This window comes from Populus trichocarpa, chromosome 11 (genome assembly GCF_000002775.5).
Source record: "Populus trichocarpa isolate Nisqually-1 chromosome 11, P.trichocarpa_v4.1, whole genome shotgun sequence".
In the NCBI taxonomy this organism is placed as follows: Eukaryota; Viridiplantae; Streptophyta; class Magnoliopsida; order Malpighiales; family Salicaceae; genus Populus; species Populus trichocarpa.
In genome coordinates this window covers 16,636,843-16,664,639 of record NC_037295.2, presented here as the reverse complement: position 1 = coordinate 16,664,639, position 27,797 = coordinate 16,636,843, and the positions used below count along the sequence as shown (strand labels likewise).

The following is a 27,797-nucleotide window of genomic DNA, read 5'->3' as shown; positions in this document are numbered from 1 at the left end:
TCTTTTCTGTATTTGACATTTACTTCCATAGGAGTATCAACAGAAGAAGTGTCCTCCAAACCAGCCAAGGTGATAAGATCTTGAATATACTTATGCTGATTCACGAAAATACCATTAGGTCGGTGATGAACTTCTAATCCTAAGAAGTATGTGAGCTGGCCAAGATCTTTCATATGGAAAGTTGCATGTAATTGCTGCTGAAGCTTAGTAATCAAACCACAGTCAGTGCCAGTAATGATAATATCATCCACATAAACCAGGAGAAGGACTATACCTGACACAGATATGTGGAAGAAGAGAGAAGGATCATACTGACTTTGTATAAAACTGAATGAAAGAATTGTACTGCGAAACTTCTCAAACCAAGCTCGGGGAGCCTGTTTGAGCCCATACAAAGAACGTCTTAGTTTACAGACATTGTGAGGAGAAGAAGTAATCATACCAGAGGGGAGCTTCATGTAAATCTCTTCATGGAGATCACCATGAAGAAAGGCATTCTTCACATCCATTTGATGCAGTTGCCATGACTGTGAAGCTGCAATAGCTAAGATGGTTCGAACCGTGGTCATTTTGGCAACCGGAGAAAATGTCTCCTCATAGTCAACCCCATATTCCTGTTTGTTACCCAGAGCTACGAGGCGAGCTTTGTAACGTTCTAAAGACCCATCAGAACGTAGTTTTACAGAGAAGACCCATTTACTCCCAATAGGTTTGACTGTAGAAGGACAAGGAACAATATCCCAAGTATGATTCTCCTCAAGTGCTTGAAGTTCTGCTTGCATTGCATTTTGCCAACATGTATGTTTCATGGCCTGTTTGTAACAAGAGGGAATGGAAATAGTGGATAAAGTAGTGACAAGAGAGACAGGAGTGAAAAATCCATACCAATTAGGGGGTCGAGAAAGACGAGTAGACCGACGAAGAGTGGTAGAAATAGGAGCAGAATCAAGCACCGGGTCAAGATCGGAAAGGGGCACAAGAGAAGTGGAATCAGACTCATGTCGACGACGTCTTTCATAAACAAAACCAGGTCTAAACCTTTCCACCATTGTTGTGGAATCAGAAAAAGTAGGCAAAAGAGGTAAAGGTGCAGATGGCAATTTAACATGAGATGGAAAGAAATATTGATTTTCAAAGAAAATCACATTCCTAGAAACCCGTATACGACAAGCATGAGGATCATAACAAACATAACCTTTTTGAGGGATAGCATAACCAAGAAAAACACACTTAACAGATTGAGTAATAAGTTTATGTCGTTCATGAGCAGGGAGATGCACAAAACAAACACAACCAAATGTACGAAGATCAGAATATAAAGGAGAATGACCAAATAACTTAAAGAAAGGGGAAACATTATTTAATGTAGGAGAAGGTAAACGATTAATTAAATGAACTGAAGTAGAAAGAGCTTCACACCAAAAACGAGGAGGAACAGATGATTCAAGTAAAAGAGTTCTTACTACATCAAGAAGGTGACGATTTTTTCTCTCAGCTACACCATTTTGCTGTGGTGTCGAAGGACAAGAACGTTGAGAGATGATTCCTTTACTTTGAATAAAGCCTTGAAACTCATTAGAAATGTATTCACCACCAGAATCAGAGCGCAAGACTTTGATGCTGGCAGAAAATTGAGTTTCAAGAAGTGCAAGAAATCGTTTAAAAACTGAAAAAACTTCAGCTTTAGCGCGGAGGAAGTAAACCCACGTAAAACGACTAAAGTCATCAATGAAAGTAACAAAGTATTTGTAATGAGCATGAGAAACAACAGGTGCAATCCCCCAAACATCACTATGAATAATATCAAAACATTTGGAGGCACGAGATGCATGATGAGGAAAAGGTAAAATTTTACTTTTGCCAAGTTTGCATGATGTACAATCAAAAGAAAGATCAAGAGAATAACATGTTTTATGTCCCAATAATCCAGAATTAATCAAAGTGCGAAGTACATCAGAGTTTGGATGGCCTAGACGTTTATGCCATCTCTTATTTTCAGAACCAATAAAATTACATGCAAAGGAAAGTAAAGGAAAACTAGAAATATTGGTGGAATGAGAAATATGAAGAGGAAAGAGTCGTCCCACTTTAGGCCCCTTCGCGATCATCTTCCCTGACGCTTGATCCTGTACAACACAACCAGAATGGGAGAAATGAACATCACAATTATTATCAACCAATTGACCAACAGAAATAAGATTTGTGGAGAGGTTAGGAGACACAAAAACATCAGTTAAAGAAGGAGAAAGATCACCAACAGCACTGATAGGCAGAGAACTGCCATCAGCGGTACTAATTTTCAGATTTCCATCATAATTTCTGACATTGGAAAGAGGAACGGTAGTATTGGTCATATGGTTGGAGGCACCAGAGTCTAAATACCATGGCTTAAAAAGAAGTTTATGATTACCTGAGAACCCAAGAGCAGAAAGAGCAGAAATGATCATTTGTTGTACCATTTCAGGAGTAAGTGTATTCGGGTTTGCTAAGCCTGTAGGAGTAGGAATAGGAACAACAGGTGAGGCAATAGGCAATGCAGCAGAACCAGAGGCACCAATGGAGGCATGATAAGCAGTTCCTTGTTTCCTTTCAGGTCGAATGGGACAAGCAGAGATGATATGACCATGTTTCTTACAGTAGTTGCAGAATTTCTTAGGGCAATCCCGAGCAATATGACCAAAACCTTTACAACTAAAACATTGGACACCATGCATATTTCTACCTTTATTTCTCCCCTGTGCTGCATAAGCTATAGAAACAGGTGCACTAACATTTGCCCTATGTTCCATAGTCGCCTGAGTTATAATACGCTGCTCCTCACGAAGAAGTTCACTCAAACAAGCATCTAAAGATGGTACAGGATGCCGATTCATCAAATTAGAGCGTGCAGTTTCAAAATCAGAACGGAGCTTCATCAAGAATTGATCTCTCTTGCTTGTGTCGTGCACTGCTTGAACAGCAGAGAGAGCTGCAGTAGGAACATTAGCATAAACAATATCTGAATAATTAGCCCAAAGATTTTGAAAACCGGAAAAGTATTCCTCAATAGAGAGACTTCCTTGTGTGAAGTTAGCCATCTCATACTCTAATTGAAAACGCCGAGCTGTGTTATCCTGATTATAAACCTTATTTAGATAATTCCACATAGCAGCAGCAGTTTTATAAGGCCTCAAATTGAGAACAAGATGAGGTTCTATTGAGCTAAGGATCCAGGTCATAACTCGAGCATCCATGATTTCCCATCTAGACAAAGCATCGACATCTGTAGGTGCAGGATTACTCCCATTAATATGCCCCCACAGTTCTTTCCCTTTGACGAATAATTGAAATTGAAACTCCCAAGCAGAATAATTTTTCCCATTAAGACGGATATGAAACAAGTCTAGCTTATCCGAAGACATGATAAAGCTGAAAAGAAATAGATTTTGAAACTGAAACTGACAGGGATTAGTGCAATGGAAGAGGGATACACACCAGATTCTGAAGCCAAGAGTTGCACTAGAAACCCAATATCTGAAACGAAGAAGAATGATTCTGAAAATACCAAGAACACCACCAAAGAAGGAAGATCTGAAACAGCCAAGAGTTGCACTAGAAACCCAAGAGTTGCACTAGAGTTGCACCAGAAAAGCACGACAGATTTGCAGATTTTGAAACCAAGAACTGTGAAGAATAGCAGCAGAGAAAACAAGAATAACACAAAGTTGGAAATTAAGGATCCAACAACCACTCCTTCTCTCTCGCCTGCACACTTTCCACCAGGAGTAATATGAAAAAGATGGGTCCAAGATGAGTAAGGCAACTACAGCAAAAGCCAAAGGAAAATTCAAGACAGAGGCAAGCAAGGATTTGGAAGAAGCTCTGATACCATGTTAATCTATTCAAGCCCAAAAGCAGAGTACCAAGATAGTTAATCAATTTATTAACTTTGCAGAATGTTCTCCTTCCCCTGCTCTCGGCATAAAGCAGCCTCTTATACATTACAGGTTATTTTCCATACCAGGAGTCTACATAGAAGGTTATTTTGCTATACAAGGAGTCTATGATAAGATAATCTTTGATAGTTAATATTAAGAGTCCTAATTGTATACATATACAGTAACAGATTTTGATACTGACTTTGAGCTTTGAACATATATTTAGTGCCTAGACATAACTAATAAATAATCTCTTGACTAATAATTCACAGACATATCTCAAAGTCGCGCGGTCGGAATTTTGAATTTTGATTTTCCTATATGTTCTTGGTCAAGATGTTCAAGTGGACGCCTGAAACCACATCGTCGTTACAATAAAATGCCCAGATAGAGTGGTGATAGTTGTTTGCCAGTAGGATTTCATGGATTCAAGGCTATACAGAGTTGCAAAATCAGGAAATGTTTATATTCTCCTACAACTTCTCAACGAAAATCCAAGGCTACTTACTAAACTTACTCCACAAGGGAATACACCTCTCCATATTGCTGTGCAATTTGGACATAAAGGAGTTGTCGTTGAAATCTATAATAGATGCGGGTCTCTGCTTACAAGGCCGAATTCGAGTGGAGACAGTCCTCTACATGTAGCTGCAAGGTGCGGACACTTCTCTATTGTTGATTTTCTGGTGAAAGAAATTCTAGCAGCAAAAAGGATAAGCACTGAAAATGGAAAAACTGGCAAGTTTGACATACTGAGGCAGGGAAACAACGAGAATAATACAGTTTTACACGAGGCTGTTAGGAACGGTAATATGAGTGTCGTAAAGTTGTTGCTGAGGGTTGATACTAAGTTGGCCTGTTTTGAAAATTATGCTGGCGAGTCTCCGTTGTTTCTTGCTGCTAGAGAAGGGAAGAAGAATCTTTTGAATCAGATTCTGATATCAACTCCAGCTTCAGCTCATGGGGGATCAGAGGGCCAAACTGCTTTGCATGCTGCTGTGATAGAGAGACATTCAGGTAGTGTCCTGTGCTTGGACAATCCTTTCTTTTTACTTCTCCACATTAAATGACTGTCAGTTGAATCTTTTAAGCTCACATCCTCATCTTTTAAACTTGAAATGACTCGTACTAAGTAGAATTCAAGCTCTTGAATTATTTTAAGATCATAACTCGTTTTCTATGTGATGTCAGATATCATGGAGATCCTTCTGAGAGCAAAACCACACCTCATCACAGAAGCTGACCATCATGGCAGGACCGCACTCCATCATGCTGCATCCCTTGGAGACCGCAGGGCTGTTGAAAGATTGCTGGAATTTGACGAGTGTACTGCATATGTATTGGATAAAAATGGCCATTCACCCCTTCATGTTGCAGCCAGCAATGGTCATGCCGATGTAATAGAAAGAATTATCCACTACTGCCCAGATTCTGGAGAGCTTCTGGACCTGAACGGGAGGAGTGTTCTTCATTTTGCCGTTCTTAGTGGAAAAGTGAATGTGGTCAGATGTGTGGTGGAAATAGCAGAGTTACAATGGCTCATAAATCAAGCAGATAATGGCGGGAACACACCTTTGCATTTGGCTGCTATTGAAAGACAAACTCGGATTCTGAGGTGCTTGATATGGGATGAAAGAGTGGACCACAGAGCCAGAAATGAAACTGGCCAATCAGTCTTTGATATTGATGGATCTATCAGAGAATCATGCTTTATATATCGTTGTGTAAGTATGATTTCATAGCTTTCAGAAGTACATAAAATCTAATTAGCCCTAAAAGCAATTGCTGCTACGTGCATTATTTATTCTGAAAAACAACAAATAAAAGCTTGACATTGTATTCACCATATTCTTCTAACACTGCAGAATATAATCGAATGCGTATGGAGGAAACTTATCCCTGTATCTAATGGAATCATCGGGAAAAAGAATCCCCCATGTACAGACCAAGAAGCTATTGCCAGGATTCAAACTTACAAGCGAATGGGAAATACCCTCTTAATGGTAGCAACACTAATCGCAACAGTAACGTTTGCAGCAGCTTTCACACTTCCTGGAGGCTTTAACAATGATTTTGGCTCCAAGCTAGGCGTAGCATTACTGGAGTCAAGCAATCATCTGAGATGGTTCGTTTTCTCGGACGCGATTGCCATGACCAGCTCCATGATTGCAGCATGCATAATATTTTGGGTAGGTGTTAGTAACGATGAGTCCTATGTTTACTACCTGGCAAGTGCGACCGTGCTAACTTGTATAGCGCTACAATCAGCAGCGATTGCATTCCTATCAGGAATTGTTGCTGTTTTGCCTGATCAACCCTTTGTTGACAGTGTAATTTATATTGTGGGGATTGCTTTCAATGTTAGTGACTTCTTGTTTCTGCTCCAGTTGGTGCGGATTTTTCTTGTTTCTGAAATCTGCCAGTTCTTGATTTTTTATTTCTGGAAGATGAAGTCCAGAATCAAGAAATGAGATCACCAAGGAAGTCTTCTGCCTTCTGCTTCAAAATGTTATGACAACGTTTTTGGACAGCTTCTGTTAAGGTATCCAAAGCATTTGGTTTGTGCGTTTGATGAGCCTTTGGAATCAAATTCCATAGATAGAAAATGTATAAACAAATTACAAAACGTGATTACTGCTATCCATTGTCCGATTAATTCCATTGAATTCACATCAAAATATACTCATGCTTCTGATGAAACCAAGTTGGATGCATTGGAAAACAAGCAAACAAATCCAAAATCAGGTAATTTTGTAGTAAGTTTCTTGATTCTTTGCAGTAAAAACAGTAAATTTATCTAGTAAGTAGATACTGATGCTGTGGTAGTACATGAAGTTTCCAATCCTGTCAAACTAAAACTGCTTCAAATGATATTTGGAGTTCTTTTTTCGTATTCATGATATGCTTCAAAATTTTAAGTTACGAGAGTGCTTCCAGAACAATTTGAAGAAAAGGGTACACCCATTAATTCAAGGTGCTAATTTCGTACGTAGTAAGTGACTTCTTTTATAGCCTGGATGTTTCGAGTGTCCTTCCTTTATGCAGGGTGTGTAATAAAGATTTTTTAAAAAAATATTTTTTATTTGAAAATATATTAAAATAATATTTTTTATTTATTTTTAATTTTGTTTTATATTAACAAATAAAAAAATATAAAAATATAAAAAACAATCTAAAACTAAATAAAATAAAATAAAATAAAATTTTAAATTTTTTTAGAAATATAATTAGATCACAATCTCAAACATAACTAATATATTGCCTTTACTTTCTTTGATGATTCAAAGAAAGTAAACCAATAAGCTTTAGTCATACCAACTGCAAAGAAAAAAAAATCTAAACATTAACCCTGTTTCTGACCGGTCCTTAATCCCTATCAAGTTGTAAGTTGGTTCACATATACAGGCAAGGAGCTGCTAAGATTAATGTGACAAAGGAGTTAGCATGGCTAAAGGGTGGAAATATGAAACAAGATTTTATCGATATATTTTTATATATTTTTTTAAAAAAAATACGGAATCAGGAAAACAAGTCCCTGTAAAAGCATGCTAGGTTTGGCGCTAAATAAATCCAGGTGTTGTGTGTTGTTGGTTTTGGGTATGGATGGGTCTGGTAGTACTCCAGACCCAAACACACTTAGGACTAGTGCATGCTAAACTCAGGTATCATCTGGGTTTGACACGTGCAAGCCCAATAGCTTTCCCAAGATGCGCTAGATCTAGCTAAGCCAGCGGGGTGGGCCTGTCGTGCATTATCCGAGGGTGTCGAACCCAAAGATTTTTTTCATCGCACCCTGGGTATGGTCGGGTTCGCTGCACCCTTGGATTCAAATATAATACATGTATCTAATGCTATTAACTCTATAGATTTTTATATAAAATTTTAGAGGATTTATTTCTCAACAAATAAGCTTAATTAAACAAGTATATACTCTATCAACACCATCAGGTGTATGAAAGTCTCTCATGGTCTACCATGTCTTTATTTTTTTTGCTGGATAAAATGAGTGGAATACAACTCAAAATATTATAAAGGTGGAGTTACACTTCAGCCACTCCTCTTCACAAAATGACCAAACTCTTAAATTATAAATACGCAATGAATCCTTTAAAATAAAGGTTCACAATCTTCATTCTCTACTCCATACACATTTGAGAGTATCTCTCTCTATAATATTATTATATTTTCTCTCTCTAAAAAAATTTATTTAAGTATATAAGAGTTTCCACATCTATCATAAATGATCTTTTAAGTACAGGTGCTTACAAGCTGTCTTCGCCTACCAAACACCAAATTCAAGCTATCAATTTCTTTTACTAGAGAATATATATAAGATTGTTATAACCAATTATTTAATTTGAAAATATTATTCTTAAGCTACTTAAGATTTTTTTAAACTTTGTCTATATAAAAGTGGAAAGTTTCAGTTTATCACAAACATCATGGGTCATTAACTTTGTTGACAACATCCATTCATCAATCTCATGATTCTCATTTCTCATCAACAACCCCATTCATTCATCACTCCCTCTTACACATGCATTTAACCAGCAGCCAAGAGTCCTCAGATTTCTTCCTGGCCAAGCCTAATGTCTTCTGTGGTTGAGTATAGTGAGCCAAACCCATTAGAAGTTAATTAATTCAGTTTTGACAAAATTGATTTTAGATTTAATTTTACTTCAATGGAATCTTTAATTAAATCAATTAAACTTATTAAAAGTTTAATTAAATTCTTAAATTTAATTAATTAATTCTTCTAATTTTGTTCAACTTAGATTTTAATTTTAAATTTTATTTCAAATGAAGTCTTTTTTTAGCTCATCTTATCAACGGACTTTAATCTTGCTATTCTTTTGGTATTTTAATTTTTTGCAGCTCGAAGGCTTATCTCCTCGTATACCGAAAATATTTTTGAATTTGAAATTTTTTATTTTTTTGGATTTTTGAATATAAAAAAATATGCAAATCATTTTTGGGATCTAAATTTGGGTTATGACATGGTTATCCCACCCTTATTACTTGGGTTACAGGTTTATCATACTAACTTGGGTTGACTCGGGTTTTTCTTTTCTTTTTCTTTAAATTTCATCATTTCATATTTAATTGGCTAAGAATTGAGTTACATTAAGTTTTTTAAAAAAATCTTTTTTTCAAGTTATCATTATTTTTTTATTTGGTTTATTTGTTGTCATTAATTATATTTTTATAATTTAATTAAAATAAAATCAACTTATTTAACACAATGAAGTACTTTCAAACAATCTCATGAAGGTTAAACATTATTTCTTATAATAATAATAATAATAATTCATCCTAACGATGTAGTGCTAGTCCACTGATTTATTGATTTTCTATTAGTTTGCTCGCCTTAAGAGCACTCAGAGAGTTTAATGCAGCATCCATTATCTTAGTAATAAGAGCTAACAATGAACTGGATTCGGAGGACAATTTCTATCTTAAATCGAGCTTGTAAAATCCATAAACTACGATGATGAGTCTTTTTATTCTCTAAAGTGTTTATGGTGTGTTTGAAAATATAATGTAAATTATGTTTTTTTTAATTTTAAATTGTTTATTTAAAATAATTTTTTTTATATTTTCATATTATTTCATTAATATCAAAAATAATTTTTTAAAAATAAAAAAAAATTTATTTTAATATATTTCTAAATAAAAAATATTTTAAATCATAATTACTATCATAATTTTAAAAACACAACTAAACCCGAGCCTCAGCAGCTTGTTTGAAGACCTAACTTAGCCATTCCAAAACATCTATTCTGTTTGGAAGTTCCTAAATTCTCTAAATTGAGTGTCTTCACAACCCTATTTTTATGTACACCATGCCTGGGCATTCAAAAATTTTGATTTTTTTTTATTTTAAATTAATATTTTTGATATTTTCAGATAATTTTAATATGTTATTGTAAAAAATATTTTTTTAAAAATAAAAAATATATATAACTTTAATGGAATTTTAAATAAAAAATATTTTGAAAAGTAAACTGTTATCACATTTTTAAATTATTGGTAATTTTTAATAGGTTTTTTTATCTTTAAACATACATAACATCATAAAATATTTTAAATATGAACAAAAAATATGCTAATTGTCCATCTTAGAATTGTAATTTTCAGTTCTCTGTTATTTAGTTAATACATTATGATTTCTTTCAACAGTTGTGAGACCAAAAACGTATGGACAGTTCCATTTTCTCTGCAACTGATTTTAAGAACTTCAACTGTTTGTTTGCTAGAAAATGTTTTTTTAAAATAAAATATTTTTTTATGAAAAATAATTTTTTGAAAAGTGAATTATATTTGTTATGTTTGATAGTGTAATAAAAAATGAGTTAAAAAACATTTTTTAGTGTTTGGTTATGTTAGGAAAAATAACTTACTAATGTTTTTTTTTTCAAGTTTATTAAAAGAATAAGAATCAAATCTAACAAATAAAAAAAATTGAAGGAAAATGAGATTGAAAAAAACAATTTAATTTCATAAATTATTTTAAATAAATAAATAATAATCAAAATAATAGAGACAAAATCTGACAGATAAAAAAATTAAAATATGATGGAATTAAAAAAATACAATTTAATAAATTATTTTAAATAAATAAATAACAATCAAAAGAATAGGGGCTAAATCTAATAGATAAAGAATTTTAATTAAGAAAAGGATAAGAAAAAAGCAAATAACAATAAAAAAAATGAAGACCAAAATTGATATAAAATCAAATTTTAAGGGATGAAATTGAAAAAAAAATCAAAATAAAATATATAGTAATCAAAAGATTGAGGGTCAAGTTTGATATAATCAACAAATAACAATATAATTTTGAATTTTTCACAACTTCTAGAAAATATTTTTAATTAAAATTAAAAAAATACTTTCCTCTTAACCAAGCAAGATTTTCTTTTGAATCAAAAATATTTTTTTTTGTTAATTGACTTTTTTAATGGTAAACAAATATAAAAAAAATTCAGAAAAACACCAATGAAAGGGCTTATTCTTACTTTGGAGAAAGAAAAGAAAGAAATTTGGTTTTTTCGTCTTCTAAATTCGTCTCTGGCTAGTTCTCCTCCCTGTCCAGTTTCCATCAATATAAATGTCACATTTGATGAAGATTTACAACTATCTACTATATCTTTGAAATGGTCACAAGTCATAAATTAATTAACTTTTCATTCAAACATCAAATGTCATATTTGGTGGGTAGACATTTGATCTAGTCAATGTTGATTTGATACCAACTTATATGGAGTGCCGTAAAATACTGCAACTTCGATAGCTTTCAATGACCCATTAACAGTAAATCTCTTGACTAATAATGGACAACATACCTCAAAGTCAGTCGGAATTTTGATTTGCCTATATGTTCTTGGTCAAGATGTTCACATGCAAGCCTGAAACCACATCGTCGTTAGAATACAATGCCCAGATAGAGTTGTGAGAGTTGTTTGCCAGTAGGATTTCATGGATTCAAGGCTATACAGAGTTGTAAAATCAGGAAATGTTTATATTCTCCTTCAACTTCTCAATGAAAAGCCAAGGCTACTTACTAAACTTACTCCACAAGGGAATACACCTCTCCATATTGCTGTGCAATTTGGACATAAAGGAGTTGTCGTTGAAATCTATAATCGATGCAGGTCTCTGCTTACAAGGCCGAATTCGAGTGGAGACAGTCCTCTACATGTTGCTGCAAGGTGTGGACACTTCTCTATTGTTGATTTTCTGGTGAAAGAAAATCTGTCTGCAAAAAGGATAAGCACTGAAAATGGAAAAACTGGCAAGTTTGACATACTGAGGCAGGGAAACAACGAGAATAATACAGTTTTACACGAGGCTGTTAGGAACGGTAATATGAGTGTCGTAAAGTTGTTGCTAAGGGTTGATACTAAGTTGGCCTGTTTTGAAAATTATGCTGGCGAGTCTCCGTTGTTTCTTGCTGCTAGAGAAGGGAAGAAGGATATTTTGAATCAGATTCTGATATCAACTCCAGCTTCAGCTCATGGGGGATCAGAGGGCCAAACTGCTTTGCATGCTGCTGTGATAGAGAGACATTCAGGTAGTGTCCTGTGCTTGGACAATCCTTTCTTTTTACTTCTCCACATTAAATGACTGTCAATTCAATCTTTTAAGCTCACATCCTCATCTTTTAAACTTGAAATGACTCGTACTAAGTAGAATTCAAGCTCTTGAATTATTTTAAGATCATAACTCGTTTTCTATGTGATGTCAGATATCATGGAGATCCTTCTGAGAGCAAAACCACACCTCATCACAGAAGCTGACCATCATGGCAGGACCGCACTCCATCATGCTGCATCCCTTGGAGACCGCAGGGCTGTTGAAAGATTGCTGGAATTTGACGAGTGTATTGCATATGTATTGGATAAAAATGGCCATTCACCCCTTCATGTTGCAGCCAGGAATGGTCATGCTGATGTAATAGAAAGAATTATCCACTACTGCCCAGATTCTGGAGAGCTTCTGGACCTGAACGGTAGGAGTGTTCTTCATTTTGCCGTTCTTAGTGCAAAAGTGAATGTGGTCAGATGTGTGGTGGAAATAGCAGAGTTACAATGGCTCATAAATCAAGCAGATAATGGCGGGAACACACCTTTGCATTTGGCTGCTATTGAAAGACAAACTCGGATTCTGCGGTGCTTGATATGGGATGAAAGAGTGGACCACAGAGCAAGAAATGAAACGGGCCAATCAGTCTTTGATATTGATGAATCTATCAGAGAATCATGTTTTATATATCGTTGTGTAAGTATGATTTCATAGCTTTCAGAAGTACATAAAATTTAATTAGCCCTAGAAGCAATTGCTGTTAGGTGCGTTACGTATTATGAAAAACAACATATAAAAGCTTGACATTGTATTCACCATACTCTTCTAACACTGCAGAATAGAATCAAATGCGTATGGAGGAAACTTATCGTTGTATCTAATCGAATCACCGGGAAAAAGAATCCCCCATGTGCAGACCAAGAAGCTATTGCCAGGATTCAAACTTACAAGCGAATGGGAAATACCCTCTTAATGGTAGCAACACTAATCGCAACAGTAACGTTTGCAGCAGCTTTCACACTTCCTGGAGGCTTTAACAATGATCTTGGCCTCAAGCAAGGCGTAGCATTACTGGAATCAAGCAAACATCTGAGATGGTTTGTTTTCTCGGACTCGATTGCCATGACCAGCTCCATAATCGCAGCATGCATAATATTTTGGGGAGCTGTTAGTAACGATGAGTCCTATGTTTACTACCTGGCAAGTGCTACCGTGCTAACTTGTATAGCGCTACAATCAGCAGGGATTGCATTCCTATCAGGAATTGTTGCTGCTTTGCCTGATCAACCCTTTGTTGACAGTGTAATTTATATTGTGGGGATTGCTTTCCATGTTAGTAACTTCTTGTTTCTGCTCCAGTTGGTGCGGATTTTTCTTGTTTCTGAAATCTGCCAGTTCTTGATTTTTTGTTTCTGGAAGATGAAGTCCAAGATCAATAAAAGAGATCACCAAAATTGACAAACAGACCCTCTGCATTCCGCTTCAAAATGTTGTTAGCAAAAATTTTGGACAACTGCTGTTAAGGTTTCCAAAGCATTTGGTTTGTGCTTTTGATGAGCCTTTGGAGATGATCAAATTTCATAGATAGAAAATGCATAAACAAATTACAAAATGTTCCATTATCCAATTAATTACATTTAATTCACATGAAATATGCTCATGCTTCTGATAAAACCGAGTTTGATGCATTGCAAAACAAGCAAACAAATCCAAAATCAGGTAATTTTGTTGTAATTGTCTTGGTTTTTTTTTTTTTTTTTTGCAGTAAAAAACAACAAATTTATCTAGCATGTAGATACTGATGTTGTGTTAGTACATGAAGTTTCTAACGTTGTCATACAAAAACTGGAGTTTCTAATGAAAAGTTGTCTCCTCAAAACTGCTTCGAATGATATTTGGAGGTCTTTTTTTCATATTCATGATATAATTAGTTTAAATACACTTATATTTTGAATTTAAATATAGGATGAATTACAATTTAAGTATGAAATTACATGTATCTTTGCTATAAAATTCATACATGATAGATTAATCTAAAACCATGCTAATTCAGGATCCAGATCGATTCAGGTTCAAAAAAAAACAAGTTGAAAAATTAATGTTGTTTGACTTAGTGAAAAACCCAGATTAATTTGTAACTTGGAGCGAAAACTTTTCAAAACTTATTGATTTTATGTTAAAAAAACAAAAAACTTCAATAACTATGATTTGGATATATGACATAAACCATTTTTATTCCTTCATATTAAATGATGAGTGATCCTAAAAACATTTTATGTAAGAAAAGGACGTGTGTGATAGTTTGTTAAATATAGAGGGAGTTCTCTCAAGGTTTTCATTTTTTTTTGGGTGAAATTTGAAATTTCCAACGTAAGAAAAATCCTAGATGAAAATAAAAATAAAAATTAAAAGATAAAATTAAAAAAAAAACAATACCGGTTAAATTGCAACCAAAACTCAGTAAAGTTACATTAAGTGTCTGTTTGGTAACGTGGCTACGGGTGAAGTTCACCCGCAGCCACACCAAATACAGTTTGGTTAAGAAGAAAAAATTACTTTCTACTGGTAGGACCCACCCAAAAACTCAACTGTGCCACAAGTTTAGGAGAATTTTGCTACTTCTCGCAGGGGAGAAACCACAACAGTGGAGCATGGCTCCACTATTCAGTGAACAGTGGAGTCATGCTCCACTATCGCACTGTTCAAAACTTAATTTCACAGTAGTTTTTTTTTGAAAACTCAATACGAAAAGTTTAGTGGTTTTTTTCTCCAAAAAAAACCAGTGCAGTTAATTGATTTCACACGCACTGTTCACGTGAACAGTAAATTTTTTTGAAAAAAAAATTAATTTAAAGTAAATTAAATTTACTCGTATTGTAATCTCAATTTTATTTTTGATAATATTTTACCTAATTTTATTGCTCAAAAAATCATGAAAACTGTAGTTCTTGTCGAATGAATTTTATACGTAATGAAATTGTAATTTTTTTTTAAATTATGTTTTACTCGAAAACTAGTATTTAATATTATTTAATAACACTACATAAATTAGAAGGATATCGCACAATGACGTAGCATTTGTGGAATTTGATCACAATTCCAATTATGTTCTTGCCGGGTCCGACCCAGTTAACAAAAAATTCAGTTTTTATTGTTGCGCGCTTAAGAAACCATGGAAAATATATCAATATTATTTATTTCATGATGTAATAACAATAGTTAAATCTACAATATTTAAATTAAAAATCATTAATATATATATATATATATATTAATTATTTTATAATCTCAATTTAAAAAGCATTTTTTTAATTAAAGACATTAAACTACTTTTTATTCAACCTTAATTTCAACTACAGTTTTAACAAAACATATATTTTTTCAAACCAACCTCAACTAAAACTAATTTTTATAAAACAACTTTTTTAAAACTACAACCACAAAACCAACCTCAATTTTCCCTATTATATACCGTAACTGTGCTTGCTTGTTGAAACAAAAAGAAAATAAAATATTAAAAGGAAAAAGGGTTTTGTAATTTTCAAGAGAAACCACCCAAAACCCCCCTACGCACTGCTGCTTAATCCACCACCAAATGCCCAAATTCAAGATCCTAAGCAATCTCGTCCGTGCAGCCATCAAAACCACCACCGCCTCCACCACCACCGCCAGTGACACGACTTTCAAAAGCCTCGTCAGCCATTTCGAATCCATAACACCCCCCAAACCAGAAACTTCTTCCAAGTCCAAAAAACAACCTGAAACTAAACCCCAATCTCCTCCGTCACCCGCGGTTAAATCTAGCCCTGGTGCTCTTGGATTAGAAGACTTTTATTCTGGTACGCCCTTTTTTGTGTTTCTTAAAAAAAGAAAGAAAGAAATTTTTTGTTACAATTGATTTTTTTTTTAATGTCTTCTTTTGTGTGATTCAGAAACAATCCCGACAGCAAAAGACATGGCAAAGACAGCAAAAGTCATAGAAAAGATTATAAATGGTACACTGCATTAATAAAAAACTGGGTGCTTTTTGTGTATTTTTACTGCATTAGTAAAATACTGGGTGCTTTTTTTTTTATGTAATTTATCATTTGGAGCTAATCCTTCTTAAATTTAGATGCAAAAGAACTGCGTGTTGTTATTAATTTTTTGTGATGTAATCTGATGTTATTTTGTTTCATTTTTGTAGCCAAAAGGAAGAAAATTAGATGTTAAAGAATTGATTTTTGTAATGTAATGTAACGTTATTGTTAGCCAAAAAAGAAAAAGAATAGAGTATTTAAGTTATAGTTCTAGTTTGGATATCTGGGTTCATGCAAGAAAAAGGGGTTTGATCATTTTCTGCAAATTGGTGCTTTCTGGGTTGTTGTTGTTGTTTTGTTAGATGTGGTTTTGATTATTTTTTCGAATTTGTGTTTATTGTTTTTTCCCTTGTTCTTTTTGTAGATGTTTTGAAAATTAAATCGCTAGGTTTGGAAGAAGCAGATGATGAGAAAGTTGTAGAAAACGTTTTCAAGACACCATGGCTTTCAAACTGGAAGAAAAACAATATAGGTATACAGCGGAAAGAAATATCTTATGAAAGGAAACAAAAATGGATTTTCAAAAATAGTCAGGTCTATTGTTTTGACCGATTAGTTGACACATGTGCCTTCAAGCTGGGGACAGATGCTACAATGGATGTGTTTGGAATGTTGGGAAGGGAAACAGGTTTGAAAGAGTTCAATGCATTGATGAAGATGTGCATTGAGCAATGTAGGGAAACTGATGATGAGAATGTTGCGAAGGAACAGATTTCTGAAGTTCTTGAACTTTTTATATCAATGAAGGAGCAAGGTTTCCCAATAGAGGAGGAAACTTATGGTCCATTTCTTATGCTTTTAATTGATAAGGGTATGGTGGAAGAATTTTATTTCTTCTATGGCATTATCAAAGATACAAATCCTAGCGAAATTGCACGATTAGGCTATTATGATATGTGTTTTTATATCAGAGTCAATGATGAAAAGAAGATTCAGGAACTTTGCAATTGTATTTGTACTGATTATGGGGACGAGAATATCAGTTTACGAGGTATGTACCTTTTGCTTGATCTACCTTAGAAAATACTATTGTAACACCTTAAAAATGCATTTGCTGTAGTTTGTGAATGTATGATGACTTATACAAGTACTAAGGTGTAAATAAATTAAATAAAGCAAAAATGCATGAGAAGATAGCTAAATGTCAAAGAAAGTTAGGGGACAAAAACTAAAGTAAGGCTCAAACTGAAATTATCCAACCCAAGTAGGTGAAGTAGGATGATTTTTGCATGATAAAGTAGGTGAAGTGGGACAATTTTTTCTTTGTCATGCTTGTGAGATGTTAAGATGAAGGGAGGGACATGCTTCTCCTTCACGATCTTTCATTATACACCATTCCTACAAACTAACACTAGCAAAGTGGAGCTTGAATACAATAGAATTGGTAGAAGGTAAATCAAGGGCAGATTGTATGGGGTTAAGAAGTAAAGAAAGACAGCAAAAAGGGCTAGAGTTTAAGGTGAGTGATTAAACCAATAAATATGCATAAATTCATTTGCTAATATGTTTTTATATCAAGAATTTCCTTAAATGCATGATAATTTGTAGAATTGATATTGAATCCTTTTTGAATGGAAACTTCACATTATAATTATTAATTAAGATTGTGATTGTGGAAGATTAAACCATGATTCATTCCATTAAAGTGAATGGTGTATTTTGGCACAAATGTTGTGTTGAGATAATTGCACATGATATGTGAAAAGGGTACAACTTGCTTTACATGAAATTGTGGCCACCTACATACTACATATGCTACTATTGAAATAGCATATGGATATGAGAAATGAATATTGAATTGTCATACATGTTGTTCTTGTACAATTTTATGTAAATATGATAGCGGGGCCCAAATGTTGAAAACTTGTGGAAGTTTTCCATGCTTATCACGTTAATCATTCACTGAGCTATACTCATTGGTAGTTAATAAATTATTTTCAGAGGACCCAAGCGAGAATGTAAGGGGGCTTGGGTTGGGTAGTAGGTTGCCAACCAAAGTGATGGGAGAGTGCTAGCTTGAAGTGTGACTTGAGTTGTGTTGTTGTATCTCTCCATATGGAAGTTTTTTGTATGGGTCATTAAACATGTAAATGCATATGTAAACATATCATGTATTAACTTTTTTGGTATGTAATTGATAAATAGGACAACAATGTACAAAGATGCAAAAATAGGACAAGTTGTGTGTGCATATAAATGCATGATTGGTTGGTGAATTTGATTGATAAGGCAGCAATAAGAAGTAATGAATGATGTTGGTTTAACCAAAGACCATGTTTCTAAAATGATAAAATTAATGCTACGGGCTAAGATGCATCACAATAGAAATAAAAGAGGGGTTTAATTATAATTGAGAAGTGGAAGATGAAGATAATGATAATGATAAATGGTGAAGGACAAACATGTCCGTCCCTTACTCTAAGCACCTCACAAGCATGACAGCAAAAATTGTCCTACATGGTCATGCTAAAATTGTCCCACTTGACCTACTCAGGTTGGGTAATTGCATTTTGAGCCTTCCTTTTCTTTGATTTAGTTTTTGTCTCCTAACTTTCTTTTAACTCTACATTATTTGACATTTAGCTATCTTCTCATGTATTTTTGCATCATTTAATTTATTTACACCTTACTATTTGTATAAATAATGGTACTTTCACAAATTATAGCAAATGTGTTTTTAGGGTGTTACAACTATTTTCTGGCATATATATATATATATAAATGGAAAATTATGTTCTTTTGTGACCCTTTATGACACAATCAACTTTTGTGCATTGGCCATTAGTGATACCTTCAAGAAGATCTTACTCCTGTTGCAGAAAATTATTTACTGGCACTCTGTGAAAGTGACCAGAAGAATTACCTGTTGCAGCTGTTAGAGACTGTGGATATCACAAAACTTTCATTGTTGGGCAATGCAGTCAGTATCTTTAAATCCTTAGGGAGGCTATCATTGGAGTACTATGTGGAGAAGTTCCTTTTGGTGCTCAAAAATTGTGGTATGTTCATTATACAATATTTTTTTAGTATTGAGATTCCTGTACTTATTGTTTCTTGAAGACCATGAATTGCTAGTGAAAGCTGGGAACTGATTTCCTTTCCTAAATCAAAATGAAAAGTTTTGGTATCTTCAACTTTTTCTAAGATGTCATTTTTTAAATTATTATTCCTAATTGTAGCTGCATTTTTCATTCTAGCTTCTTTGAAAAATTATCACTTCTAAGAAATTAAATCAATTGGATTGTCTCCACCAACCGTATTGTAGCACCTGTATTTTTATGCGCAGGCTTCTGGTATATGATCTCTAGACTCCCCCCCCCCCCCCCCCCTCTAAATGCAAATTTGAAACCAGGCTGTAGTTCTGGTATTTGAAAGAGACTGAGAATGTATGAGATTTGATGGAAGACAAAGCATGCATTTCTTCTTGATAGCTCCTGTCTCGTATGCTTTGTGATATAGTACTGTGATAAAGTGCAGATTATGGAGCGGAGGATATTTCAACTCTCATCTTTAGTTATGCTACTAGCATTCCAAATTTAGCGGTGAGAAACTTCTCATGAATGCTGCTGGTAACGTCCTTGAGGCCATTATGCAATGAGGAACAACTGCTTAACACATGTAGTTTGCTTCTTTGAAACAAACTCATTCTGAGTGAACCTGGGGAGAATTGAATGTTGCTTGCGTTAATAATTAGTCTACAATAGTAGGTTGCTTCTGATTGATTCAGTCATACTAGCAATATTATGATCTTTCAAGTTTTCTATTTTCTTTATGCTCATTTATTCATTGCCTATTTGGGTTACTGAGGTGGTGTTAACAAGCCAACTTTGCTTTTAGATTGATCATGAATTGGGAAACCAATGGGTATGAAAATAATTCGTGTATGGTAACAGCAAGGTTTGTAAAAAATGACTTTGTCTGCTCATTACATAATAGGAATTGATCTAGTTTCAGTGAAATCTAATTTTAATGTCACTTTTGATGAAATTTTTCATTCTGTTATATGGATAGGAAGACATTTCATTCTGTTCAATGGATAGGAAGGCATTTGTAGTCATTGAATGGGATGCAAAGAGATTGGTGCCAGGGCAAGCATGTAAATGTCAAGATTTATTGACACTCTATATCATTCAGACTGGTGCTATATATTAGGACTCCTTAGCAGGATTACGTCATATCAATTGTTTTGATGTTAATTCTCACTGTTGCTATAAGTATGTGCAATTTGTTGATCGCAAGTGGTTGTTTTCCTCACACCATCACTCTTTTGTCATTACTTTTCACTTCTCCTTTCTGAAGGCATGATATTGATTTCTCTCGTTTGCAATACCATGACAGTTATTGGAAATGTTAATAGCCAAAATTACCATATTAACTGTTTTATAACCATATGTCTTAAATCCTCTAACAAATCCATATGAACTCAGTTATTTTAAGTGTTTGCACTATGAAAAACCCATTTCAATGTCTTTATGCATGAGAATTCTTGAAATGGTTGATTTTAATTTGGCTTACAAACACGTTGAATGTGATTTTTCCTGTTGTAGGTTGAGGATGTTGTTTCAAAATTCAAAACCTTACACACAGTAATGGAGATGAGTCCTTCTTCAACTTCATATGAGAGGCTCATTGTATACAGTTGCAATTCACTTAAGGTATGACCTTATCTTTTTTACGAAAAGGGAAACATTTATTCAAGGTTCTACCTTCTTCAGGTTGTAATTCATTTGAAAAGTTGAAGATGGGAATTCTCTTCTTGTTCAGGGATTTAACTACTTAAGAAGCCACATCAAACTTTTTAAAATACTAATCATTTGTTTCCATATAACCTATATATTGATCAATGTCTATTGTCTATTCATCTGAATGCAGGTGCATCATGCTATTGATATGGTAGACCAACTGTGTGAAGAGGGTTTCACCATATCCATAAACACAATACATTCTATGTTGAATGCTAGTGAGGCAAGCCTTGATTTTAATTTGGTATGGTGTTCACTCTACATGTCTTTGCATTAAATATATGTTATATTGGTCATTTTGGATACAATAGTTCTGTTTCAAGTCAATTATAGAATTCAAACATATTAAATTTGAATCTCTTGATTCTACTTGTGTCTTGAAGCCTGATCTTAACCCCCCCGAGCTTGATTGTGTGAGATTAGTTTCATTTATGCTAACATGTGTATTTTAATAGCCTCAAATGCAGTTACAAAATAACAGTATACTTCTTCACAGCAGTTCAGTTCTCTTGATTCAACAAGCAAGACAGCCTTTTGCTTTCATGTATTGATTAATCCCATGAATTATCTTTGCTGTTTGAATTCTTTTCAGCTTTATTCTACTATTATCTGTTCTTCTGAATTGATTTTTTTTGTACTCATCTGTTCTCACCTTGATTGATGTTTAGGTTCAGCGAATCTATTCATTGATTTATCACCTGGACTTGACACCAACTAATGAGACATTTAGGAGAATGATAGGTTTGAGTGTGAAAATGAAAGATGTAAGTTGCTAGTAGCTCTCTCTCTCTCTTGCTTGCTCTCCATGTGTCTCTACTGTCCTATGTACTTGCTTTTGCTTTCATTTCTGATGCTACCTTTTGCAAAATAATATTCTCATAAGCCATGGTTACTTATTTTTCTCAGTCTCTTCCTATTCAATGCAGTTTGATGGTGCAATTGGTCTGCTCAATGATTTGAAGAAATTGAATTTGACACCGACAGCTGGCATGTATAATGCTATAATGGATGGATATTTTCGAGAGGTAACTTAACATGTCAAGTTATTCTTCCTGGTCCATCTCATGTGTTTTAATTTTTTTACTGCAAGTTGGTTTTTGACTCATTGTACAACTTGTGACATTTTCTGCAGCTGTTTTTTTATGTAGTACCTATTACATTTTCTGCAAATATACTTTATGCAGTCTTGACCTGTACATGGGATAACTGCTAGTAGGCAGATGTGTTGCAACACTTGAGAACGGGGGGGATTAGGTATTGCACCTATTGGGGTAGGTCAAGGTGGTTAATCATATGTGGTGCTTTTGAGTGACTGGCTTTGAGACAAGGGAAACACTCAAACGCAAAAATATAGATTAAAGGCCGAGAGTGATACAGCTCAAGGTACTGCCATGGAAAGAAATCTTTCTTTTCATACCATTTTATTTCTTCATGTCCCAATATGGGTTGTAATGACCTTACTACAGATTCCTGAAGAAGCGAGGGAGCTAGATATGTTTAGGACTGCATTTTTTTCAGTAAATTCATTCATTCACAAATTGATTATATGGAAAATTAGGATTCATGTAATAATGTCACTTTGGTGCGATGGACACTTTTATACATCTCTATTATCAGTTCACATTTCTTCTTTACCCTGTAGTTGTTGGTCCCTGACTTGTAATTACATGAATGTTATGATTGTGTAAAGTTAGCTTTATATTTTAGCTCTTACATTTTCCCACAATATTTCCTATATTTTTGATGCCACAGATATGATATTCAACATGCACAAGACTGCTTAGTTACACTCTGTATTTTGTGATTCTTCTTAACCTCTCATACTTTATAACGGTCTTCCTCTTATGCTGAATGCTCTTCAGAAAAACATTAGTGGTGCATTAATGGTTCTGGAGCAAATGAAACTTGCAGATGTGAAACCAGATTCTGCAACTTACAGTTGTTTAATAAGTAATTGCGACAATGAAGATCAAATTACCAAGGTAATTTGAGACTTATATTTTAGTCAAGGTACCATGTCTCCCTTTCTGTATGCAAGGATTACAAGCTAAAGCTAATATTCTTGTGTACTTGGTAACTTTTTTTTGTTTCTTTTAAATAAAAAGAGTGTTCAGTGTTGCTATACATTTAAAACATAACACAATGTGGATTGCCATCTGGTTATTTTCTCAGTGTTATGAAGAAATGAAGGTTGCTGGAATTCAAGTTTCGAAGCAAAGTATATATGGCGCTCATTGATGCATATGCAACATGTGGGAAATTTGAGAAGGCCAAACAGGTAAGCAGTATGTAGATTCCCTGTACAGCCACATTTTTTCAATATAATCTCATCACTTTATATCTGAAGAGTATATTGTTACTATTATTGTGAATGCTTCTTTTTCCACCACCTCGTCATTTCCTTCCAATTCATGGCTTCTTTGACAGGAATCTCTCTAGCTGACATTCATCTAACTAACAACTTTTTCCCTTCGTGATTGTACTGTAAATAGAGCCTGACCTGGGCTAGGTTTTTAGTTGAACTGAATAAGATATTAATCCAGTAAAATCAGGATAACATGGTTGACCTCACCAGATTTGATCGAAACCTAGTCTGGTTATTATCGAGGAAATTTATTTTTAAGAAAAAAAAAAAACAAAATAGCATCTATTTAACAAAAACGTTTGGCCTGAAAACCTAGTGATCTAGGTCCAACTATAAATCCATTGTGATGCTCTCTCCCTTTTCAAGGGAAACTAAGGGTGGTTGTGGTTTTACAGCTTGTTCAACTTGTTTTTTAAAGTGTTTTTTAAATTATTTTTCGTCTTAAAAGTATGAAATTAATTATTTTTTAGGTGTTTATTTTATATGTTTAATGTGCTGATAAAAAAATAAAAAATTGTTTTGATACATTTTCAATTAAAGAATGTATTTGCAAAAGCATCATGAACTGAATTACTAAACATACTAAATAAAATTGGCCTCAATACTTTGTAAAGCATTTCATATAGTAATAACTAATAACGTGTAATTCAATAAGAATTTTGCTAGAAATATTGAATTAACTGCTGACCACATTATAGAGACAGTATTTTTATAAAATCAATATAATTGAGAGAGATGTCTTTTATATTTCCTTTATGTTTTTTTTTAAAAAAAACCTTGTTTAGTAGATAACTAGATAAGTGCTATGCCGTAGATAACCTTTTAGCAAAGTACTGCACCTATGGTTAAGCAGACGATTAATGTGGTCAGCAGGCAAAGCAAGGCTAAAGAGTCTAGATTTGTTATGCGCAAGATTCATCGGCAACAACCCAGCAAAAGGGTGGGTAAGTTACGGTGTCCAAAAAGCAACAATGGCAGGTTAAACAGAGCAATGAAGGCAACATCAAAATCAATTATGAAAGTGCAAAGAGTTTGCTCAATTTTCTCTGCAGGTGATTTGCTCAAGCTTGCTGACAACATCTGTAAGCAACGCAACAAAGGGTGAACAGCTAGCAATCCTGCAACTAAGGAAAAATGAAAGTTCGAGGAAGAGATCCAAAGATGTATCTCATGAAACAAGTGATTAATATATGACAAAAACCCTCAAGCAAGATGGGAAAAGCATGTGTGAACAAGCAGTGAAAGCATAGAGTGACATTGTATAAGCAGTGTTGTTGCAAATGGAAAAGCATTTCCCTTCTATAAGTATTTTGAATGGCATGCTCCTTATAATCCTGTTATCTTGGTATCAAATGTGAGAAACATTCGCACATCAATTCGAAAGTGGATAGAACACATATTCATTGACCGGAAAGGACAGCAACAACTACAAATAAAAGGCTGCAAGGGCAGTAGCAAATGCAAATAATAGCCCTAGCATTTCATGGTTAAACTATCCAAAAACTCCTTAGTAACCAAGTCTAGTTACGCAATTTCTCTTGAAAGTTCCTGAAAACAGAGATAACGATGCCATGTTATTGATTGACAATTAAAAACTGTGTTTACTCTTACTTGACTAAATGGTTTGAAACATTTCCAAGCAAGCAAGAGTTTAAGAGCAGATTGGCATCAAGCAACCCAATAATTGAGTGGTTAGATTTGAAAACCAGCAACCAACCTGTTAGCCCGATAAAGCCTGTTGCATGACCATTTTAACTTTTTTAGCTTAGGCAACTGATTACCAAGTCTTGGGAGTCTTGGGTTGATCCAATAGACAGGTTTGTATCGTTGGGTTGTTCAATATATCATTGGTCAAAACATATTTATATGAACAAGTTCGTTGATAATTTAATATCTAAATTAAGAAAATACTGAGAGTGGAAATAATGCTGCAAAGTGCTTGAAATATAGGATAAGTTAATATTTACCAAACATACTAATCAAATTGGTTTTTTCAAGAGACAATAAATCTACGTTCAATTAGCTTCATTTATAAAAAATAAAAAAAAAATACTCTTAATTCGATTAATCTAGTACACGAATAATCTCTTCAAATACATGTGAACAGTAAGACTTAGATAGTGTTTGGCTCTGCGTTAGCTTCTGCTTTTTTTATCAAACGCAATAGCATGATGTTTGGTTATTTTCAGCAACTGTGTTTTGGCCATGGGACCTACGAAAATTTGGCATTTCACCTGCGGTTTTGGCAAGCAATTTTTTCCTGCTTTTCTTGCACTGTTCATGTTAATTGCACTGTTCATTGAACAGTGCAATTAACATGAACAGTGTACATCGGTACACTGTTCACTTAAAAATAGTGAACAGTGCAATTTCTTGCACTGTTCACTTGCACTGAATTTTTTTTTTTTTTAGTGTTTTTTTTTTAGTGTGTGATAATTTTTTTAATATTTTTTTTAAATTAGTTTAGACTGAATTTTATACCTGATAATATTTTATCTAATTTTATTATACGCTAAAATAATTATGGAAACTGTAATTCTTATCAGATGTATTTCGTACATAATGGAATTGTAGATGCTTTCATGGAATAATAAAAAATATTTTATATTAAGTATGATTTATTTCATGATGTAATAGCAATAGTGAAATCCATAATATTTAAATTAAAAATTATCAATATTAATATATATTTTTTAAAATTATTTTATAACCTCAATTTTAAAAGCATTTTTAACCAAACACATTAAACTACTTTTTCTTCAACCTCAATTTCAACCACAGTTTTAACCAAACACCTATTTTTTCAAACCAACCTCAACTAAAAGTACTTTTTATAAAACAACTTTTTTCAAACCACAACCACAACAGCTACAGCAATACCAAACACACTCTAAATATTATTACAAGTCCGAAGATTTGCACTAGAAAAGTACTTGATGCTGTACATTTTCAGCACATGCTTTTAATTTTTGCCTCCATATATCTCCAATAGAATTTCCCGTGTTTGAGTTGGTGGTCTAACCATCCATGTTTTTTTTTTTAATTTAATTTTTTTTGTTTTAGATTAAATTTTTTAATATTTTGAATTATTTTAATATATTAATGTAAAAAATATATTTTAATAAATAAAAATATGTTTTTTAATATATTTTAAATATATATATATATATATTAAAAAACAATTTTTATCACTATCTCATGTGACTTTTAAATGAATTTGTGCTCCAAATATAGGTACCTTTTCCCTTTCAATGTACATTATAATGTTAGCCTAATCTAGAGAAATATAAGCTACTAAGCTTCTCCAATTAAATAATTTATACATATTAAATCAAGTAAAGAAATACAGACTAACATAAATATAATTAAAAGAAAAAATATCTTAAAAAAGTAAGTTAACTAATTAGATTTTCAATTTGTTTTTTAAATAATTATAAGTTTGAGTCTTCTCATTATTATTTAAAACTTATATTATTATTAATTTTAAAATATGTATAATTAATCAAAGTATATATAAAATACAATAAATTAACTCAAACATCTATATTAATAAATAAATAAATAAATAAAAAATCTCTATCCCCATGTTAAAGGCAAGAAAAGAAAAGAAAATGTATGGATTTCCAAGAATAATTAACCTTATGTATTATTTATTTATCTATTTCATGACCATCAAAAAGAAATAGCGACAAGTATTGCTTGTCTACACCTTGCCTTAGCCTGCTCAAGCCTCTCATTCAAAGTCTCTTCTTTAACAGCTGCTTTAACCATAGCCAAATCCATCTCCATCAACTTCAAAACTCTGAACAACTCCGTCACCATTCTATCCTCCACTTTCCCTTCATCTCTCAAGACTTCAGCTTCTTCCCTCGCTCTCTCTGCCACTATTTCACCAACCTTAGCCAAAAGCGCAGTTGAACCAAACTCTTTATCCATCAGCTCCACCAACTTGTCCAAAAAATCCATTATCACATACCCTACTGGCTTCTCGAGCTTTATCTCTTTCGTTCTTTTCCACCCCACTTCATAGTTTGGAGGCTCACCTTTCACAAGGTCTGTTTTGGCCTTTCTATCCCGGATTATTTGAGATCTTCTTCGCTTTTCGATAGGGTAGTCTGAGTTGTTTAGGGTTGTGGAAACTGGAGGAGGGAATGAGGACTCAGTGTCATCAGATTCTGTTAATGGAGCTGAGTTTGATGATGTGCATTTGATGGAGAAGAAGTGAGAGTGTTGGTCTTTCCTAAACGGTAATGTTGATGGGGTTGTAGGGGTTTGGCTTTGGTAGAGTTGATTTAGGCAAAGTGGGTTTGGAAATGAGAGAGAGTGGAGGAGAGTGGAAGCCATAGGTGCTCTGAAGCAAAAGTGAACGGAAGAAGATAAGGTCAGCTAGTAGTATTTTGTTGGATAAATTAATTATGCGAGCAATAAAAGGAAGATATTTGCAAAATATCTGGAAATAGAACAGTTTTTCTATTTAAAAAAAAAACTGTTATTAAACTCGACATTTATATGGAATTTAGCCAATCCACTGATCCTGACCCGGACCACGTATAAAAAAAAAAACCTAAAATTGTTTTTATAGTCGACCTAATTATGAATTAATACGCAA

The 27,797-nt window shown here is 33.7% G+C and overlaps 5 protein-coding genes across 14 annotated transcripts; 3 read left to right on the top strand and 2 right to left on the bottom strand.

Annotated features, from left to right (window-relative positions):
* Nucleotides 1–1,925: 1,925 nt before the first annotated feature.
* On the bottom strand, nucleotides 1,926–4,044 carry LOC127904051 (uncharacterized). The gene is made up of 2 exons (XM_052445638.1): nucleotides 2,411–4,044; nucleotides 1,926–2,126 (listed from the first exon to the last, which is right to left on the bottom strand). The coding sequence occupies exons 1-2, from the start codon at nucleotides 3,399–3,401 to the stop codon at nucleotides 2,089–2,091; spliced, it is 1,029 nt and encodes a 342-aa protein (XP_052301598.1). The 5' UTR covers nucleotides 3,402–4,044; the 3' UTR covers nucleotides 1,926–2,088.
* Nucleotides 4,045–4,339: 295 nt separating this feature from the next.
* Nucleotides 4,340–6,447, top strand: LOC18103424 (protein ACCELERATED CELL DEATH 6). The gene is made up of 3 exons (XM_006377763.3): nucleotides 4,340–4,934; nucleotides 5,109–5,641; nucleotides 5,783–6,447. The coding sequence occupies exons 1-3, from the start codon at nucleotides 4,340–4,342 to the stop codon at nucleotides 6,386–6,388; spliced, it is 1,734 nt and encodes a 577-aa protein (XP_006377825.1). The 3' UTR covers nucleotides 6,389–6,447.
* Nucleotides 6,448–11,219: 4,772 nt separating this feature from the next.
* LOC7454410 (protein ACCELERATED CELL DEATH 6) lies at nucleotides 11,220–13,466 on the top strand. Its single transcript, XM_024611789.2, has 3 exons — nucleotides 11,220–11,991; nucleotides 12,166–12,698; nucleotides 12,840–13,466. Exons 1-3 carry the CDS (start codon nucleotides 11,397–11,399, stop codon nucleotides 13,458–13,460), a joined length of 1,749 nt encoding a protein of 582 aa, XP_024467557.1. The 5' UTR covers nucleotides 11,220–11,396; the 3' UTR covers nucleotides 13,461–13,466.
* Nucleotides 13,467–15,481: 2,015 nt separating this feature from the next.
* LOC7454408 (pentatricopeptide repeat-containing protein At4g04790, mitochondrial) lies at nucleotides 15,482–24,496 on the top strand. Of its 10 annotated transcripts, none has more exons than XR_008056848.1 (13): nucleotides 15,482–15,841; nucleotides 15,935–15,997; nucleotides 16,446–17,072; nucleotides 18,901–19,080; nucleotides 19,559–19,623; nucleotides 20,629–20,736; nucleotides 20,954–21,067; nucleotides 21,323–21,367; nucleotides 21,492–21,587; nucleotides 21,750–21,848; nucleotides 22,686–22,833; nucleotides 22,996–23,101; nucleotides 24,062–24,496. XR_008056848.1 is itself a non-coding variant. In XM_024581285.2 (13 exons), exons 1-12 carry the CDS (start codon nucleotides 15,598–15,600, stop codon nucleotides 23,059–23,061), a joined length of 1,827 nt encoding a protein of 608 aa, XP_024437053.1. In that variant the 5' UTR covers nucleotides 15,483–15,597; the 3' UTR covers nucleotides 23,062–23,101; nucleotides 24,062–24,496. The 10 variants fall into 10 exon arrangements, 8 of the variants coding, with proteins under 8 accessions (XP_024437058.1, XP_024437064.1, XP_024437055.1 ...); XM_024581285.2 differs by having other exon boundaries at nucleotides 15,483–15,841; nucleotides 22,686–22,805; XM_024581290.2 differs by lacking the exon at nucleotides 15,935–15,997 and having other exon boundaries at nucleotides 22,686–22,805.
* Nucleotides 24,497–26,808: 2,312 nt separating this feature from the next.
* LOC7470927 (protein CHLORORESPIRATORY REDUCTION 41, chloroplastic) lies at nucleotides 26,809–27,597 on the bottom strand. The gene has a single exon (XM_002316939.4). It carries the CDS (start codon nucleotides 27,530–27,532, stop codon nucleotides 26,861–26,863), a length of 672 nt encoding a protein of 223 aa, XP_002316975.1. The 5' UTR covers nucleotides 27,533–27,597; the 3' UTR covers nucleotides 26,809–26,860.
* Between the last annotated feature and the right edge of the window lie 200 nt (nucleotides 27,598–27,797).

What these genes read in the sequence shown, in the direction of transcription:
- LOC127904051 (XM_052445638.1), bottom strand. Translation starts at nt 3,401, where the DNA reads ATGTCTTCGGATAAGCTAGACTTGTTTCATATCCGTCTTAATGGGAAA. An exon ending in TTCTGCTCTTGGGTTCTCAG is followed by an intron (nt 2,127 to 2,410) that starts GTAATCATAAAC and finishes TGTGTTGTACAG; the next exon opens with GATCAAGCGTCAGGGAAGAT.
- LOC18103424 (XM_006377763.3), top strand. Translation starts at nt 4,340, where the DNA reads ATGGATTCAAGGCTATACAGAGTTGCAAAATCAGGAAATGTTTATATT. An exon ending in TGTGATAGAGAGACATTCAG is followed by an intron (nt 4,935 to 5,108) that starts GTAGTGTCCTGT and finishes ATGTGATGTCAG; the next exon opens with ATATCATGGAGATCCTTCTG. An exon ending in CATGCTTTATATATCGTTGT is followed by an intron (nt 5,642 to 5,782) that starts GTAAGTATGATT and finishes CTAACACTGCAG; the next exon opens with AATATAATCGAATGCGTATG.
- LOC7454410 (XM_024611789.2), top strand. Translation starts at nt 11,397, where the DNA reads ATGGATTCAAGGCTATACAGAGTTGTAAAATCAGGAAATGTTTATATT. An exon ending in TGTGATAGAGAGACATTCAG is followed by an intron (nt 11,992 to 12,165) that starts GTAGTGTCCTGT and finishes ATGTGATGTCAG; the next exon opens with ATATCATGGAGATCCTTCTG. An exon ending in CATGTTTTATATATCGTTGT is followed by an intron (nt 12,699 to 12,839) that starts GTAAGTATGATT and finishes CTAACACTGCAG; the next exon opens with AATAGAATCAAATGCGTATG.
- LOC7454408 (XM_024581285.2), top strand. Translation starts at nt 15,598, where the DNA reads ATGCCCAAATTCAAGATCCTAAGCAATCTCGTCCGTGCAGCCATCAAA. An exon ending in TTTGGTGCTCAAAAATTGTG is followed by an intron (nt 19,081 to 19,558) that starts GTATGTTCATTA and finishes GATAAAGTGCAG; the next exon opens with ATTATGGAGCGGAGGATATT. An exon ending in TGAGTGTGAAAATGAAAGAT is followed by an intron (nt 21,588 to 21,749) that starts GTAAGTTGCTAG and finishes TATTCAATGCAG; the next exon opens with TTTGATGGTGCAATTGGTCT.
- LOC7470927 (XM_002316939.4), bottom strand. Translation starts at nt 27,532, where the DNA reads ATGGCTTCCACTCTCCTCCACTCTCTCTCATTTCCAAACCCACTTTGC.